The following is a 3,111-nucleotide window of genomic DNA, read 5'->3' on the forward strand; positions in this document are numbered from 1 at the left end:
AGGGAGATATTTGGGCATTTGAGAGGAAATTGGGCAGATTTGGGGGGATTTAGGGGGTATTAAGGGGGGACTGAGGGGATATGGGGAGGATTTGGGAGGGATCCGGAGCATTTGGAGGAATTTAGGGGAGAATTGGGGAGAGCTGGGGGGGAATCGGGGCCATAATGGGGGATTTCGAGAGGGTTTGGGAGGTACAAGGGGATTTAGTGGGATTTGGGCGGAATCGGGGAGGATTTGGGGGAATTTTGGTAGGAACGGGGAGGGATCTGGGGGCGAACCGGGGGGAACTCCGGGGCTTTTGGGGTGTCCTGGGGGATTTTGGGGTGCCCTGCACTGACCATCCATGGAGTGGACGGACTCGAAGGCGACGATTTTGGGGACGCCGGGGGGGCTGCGCCCCAAAAGCTCGTCCAGGTGCTGGGGGTCGTTGTGGCGGAAGATGTGCTTGGGGGCCCCGCTGCGCAGGATCCCCTGCACCATCGAGGCGTGGTTCCCCGCGTCCGAGAAGATGTGGCAGCCTGGGGCACCCCAAAACCTCTCAGCGCCCCAAAAAAAACCCTCAAAACCTCCCCCCACCCATCGGCACCACAAAAACCCATCCCCAACCCCCCGGAGCCCTCAGCACTCCCAAACCCCCCCCAGATCCCCCGAACACGCTCAGGACTTTCGGGGTCCTGTGGGTTTTGGGGTCCAATGTTGGGGGTTTTGGGGGGGCTCTCGAGAGGAGCAGATTTTTGGGGTTCCCGAGGGGAGGTTTTTTGTGTTCCCAAGATGTCTGGGAGACTCCCACGAGGTTTTTCGGGTCCAGGACTTTCAGAGTCCCCCCATAATTTTTTTTTGAGGTGTCATGAGGCTTTTTTGGGTCTGAGATTTTTGGCAGAGATTTTTGGGGCTTTGGTGAGGGGGCTCCCCGTGATTATTTTTGGGCTGCCCTGTGGATTTTTGGGGTTACCAAGAGGATTTTTAGGGTTCACACACTGAGTTTTGTAGAATTTCAAGACTTTCGGCTCCCCACCGTGGGGGATTGGCAGGAATTTGAGAGGGGCGGGGGGAGTTTTGGGGAAGGTTTTGGGGCATTTGGGAGCAGCTGCAAGGAATTGGGGAGGATTGGGGGGAATTTAAAGGGATTTGGAAGGGGCTTGGCAGGGATTTGGGGAGGATTTGGAGGGGTTGGGGGAGGTTTCTTTGGGGCTTCCACGGGATTCACGGACCCCACTCGGGGTTTTTTTGCTCTCCGTGGATTTGAGGTGCTCTGAAGGATTTCGGGTGGTTTTTTTTTCTGTTTCCCACGGGATTCACGGACCCCACTTGGGGTTTTTTTTGCTCCCCGTGGATTTGAGGTGCTCGGGAGGATTTGGGGTGTTTTTTTTTTCTGTTTCCCACGGGATTGACGGACCCCGCTCGGGTTTCTGGGGACCCCGCTCGGGTTTCTGGGGACCCCGCTCGGGTTCGGGGGTACCTGGCAGCAGCCGGGCCAGCGTGGCGAGCGCGGTGTCGTTGGCGGCGAAGCAGGAGGAGAAGAGGCAGGCGCGGGGCTGCCGGTGCAGCCGGGCCAGCGCCCGCTCCAGCGCCCCGTGCAGCGGGGCCGTGCCCGCGATGTTCCGGGTGCCGCCCGCGCCGAGCCCGTGAGCCGCCAGCGCCGCCCTGGGAACCGGAGCGGGGATCGGGGCTGAGAAAAGCTCTGGGGGGAAACCCGGGGGGCTGAGGGGGCTCTGGAGGGGATTTCGGGAGGATTTGGAAGGACTTGGAAGGACTTCGGGAGCTCGAAGGAGTTTTGGGGGGATTTGGGGGATTTGAGGGGGTTCGGAATGAATTTGGGAAGAGTCGGGTGAGATTTAGAGAGGATTTTGGTGGGAATTTGAGGGGGTTTGGGAAGGATTTCGGGTGGGTTAGCAAAGATTGCGGGGGAAATCCGGGGGCTTGAAGGGGATTTGGAGGAGATTTCGGGAGGATCTGGGGGGTTTGGGAGGGATTTTGCCGGGGTTGGAGGGGATTTGGTTGGATTGAAGGGGATTTGGGGAGGTTGGCAAGGATTTGAGGCGGATTTGGGGAGGATTTCGGGGTTCGGGGAGGATTGTCGGGGATTTAAGGAGATTTCGGGGATTTGAAGGGATTTGGAGAAGGCTTGGCAGGGATTTGGGGAGGGGGTTTGGGGGGATTTAGAGGGGTTGGGGAAGGTTTAGAAAGAATTTGGGGGATTTTAGGGGAGGATGCAGGAGAGCCAGAGAGGATTTAAGGGCATTGAGGGGGATTTGGGAGATTTTTTGGGGGAGATCTACGGAGATTTAAGGAAATTTAAGGCAATTTGGGGAAAATTGAAGGGGATTTCAGGGGATTCAGGGGAAATTGAAGGGGATTTCAGGGGAAATTGAAGGGGATTTCAGGGGAAATTGAAGGGGATTTCAGGGGATTCGGGGAAATTGAAGGGGATTTCAGGGGATTTCAGGGGGTTTGGGGTCCCCACCTGGCCGCCCGCAGCACCTCGGGGTGGCGGCTCATGCCCAGGTAATCGTTGGAGCACCAGAGCTGGATCAGGCGCGGGGGGGACCCCACAAAGGCGGTCGGGGGGTGCTGGGCCCGGCGCCCCACGGCCGTGAACTCTCGGTAGGTGTGGGAGCGGCGCAGCCCCGCCAGGCGCCCCCCAAAAACCGCCTCGTACGGGAAGGCGTCCTCTGGGGGGGGCGAGGGGTCAGGGGGACACCCCGAAACACCCAAAGCTCCCCCGAGCGCCCCCCAAACCCTCTCGCTGTACCCCCAACCCCCCTAAACTGACCTGGAGCCCCCCGAACCCCCAAACCCCCCCGGAGCCCCCCCAGAACCCCTCACCGGGCAGATTCTCCTCCAGCCGCCGCTCGGGGGGGTCCTCGAGGGCGTCCCCCAAATCCAGCAGCCAATCCAGGGGCTCTGGGGGGGGGTCAGAGGTCATTGGAGTGTCCCCAGAGCCGGGGGGGGGGCGAGGGGGGGGTCCCCAAATTCCTCACCCGGCTCGGGGGGTGTCACGTCCTCCTGCAGCTCGGGGGCCGCGCGCTGGACAAAGGGGGGCTCCTCCCCCTCCAGAGCGATGAAGGGGCAGTGGGACCCCTCGGGGGGGTCACCTGGGGGGGACAGGGC

The 3,111-nt window shown here is 60.6% G+C and overlaps 1 protein-coding gene across 1 annotated transcript; it reads right to left on the reverse strand.

Annotated features, from left to right (window-relative positions):
- Positions 1 to 6: 6 nt before the first annotated feature.
- On the reverse strand, positions 7 to 3,111 carry LOC107198872 (5-aminolevulinate synthase, erythroid-specific, mitochondrial-like; the record flags this gene model as incomplete). The annotated part of the gene is made up of 5 exons (XM_015616123.1): positions 7 to 518; positions 1,460 to 1,644; positions 2,465 to 2,672; positions 2,827 to 2,904; positions 2,982 to 3,111. Coding segments are annotated over 5 exons (1,113 nt in total), but the record flags the coding sequence as incomplete, so codon positions are not given.

Source organism: Parus major, unplaced genomic scaffold (assembly GCF_001522545.3).
Source record: "Parus major isolate Abel unplaced genomic scaffold, Parus_major1.1 Scaffold353, whole genome shotgun sequence".
Taxonomy (NCBI): Eukaryota; Metazoa; Chordata; class Aves; order Passeriformes; family Paridae; genus Parus; species Parus major.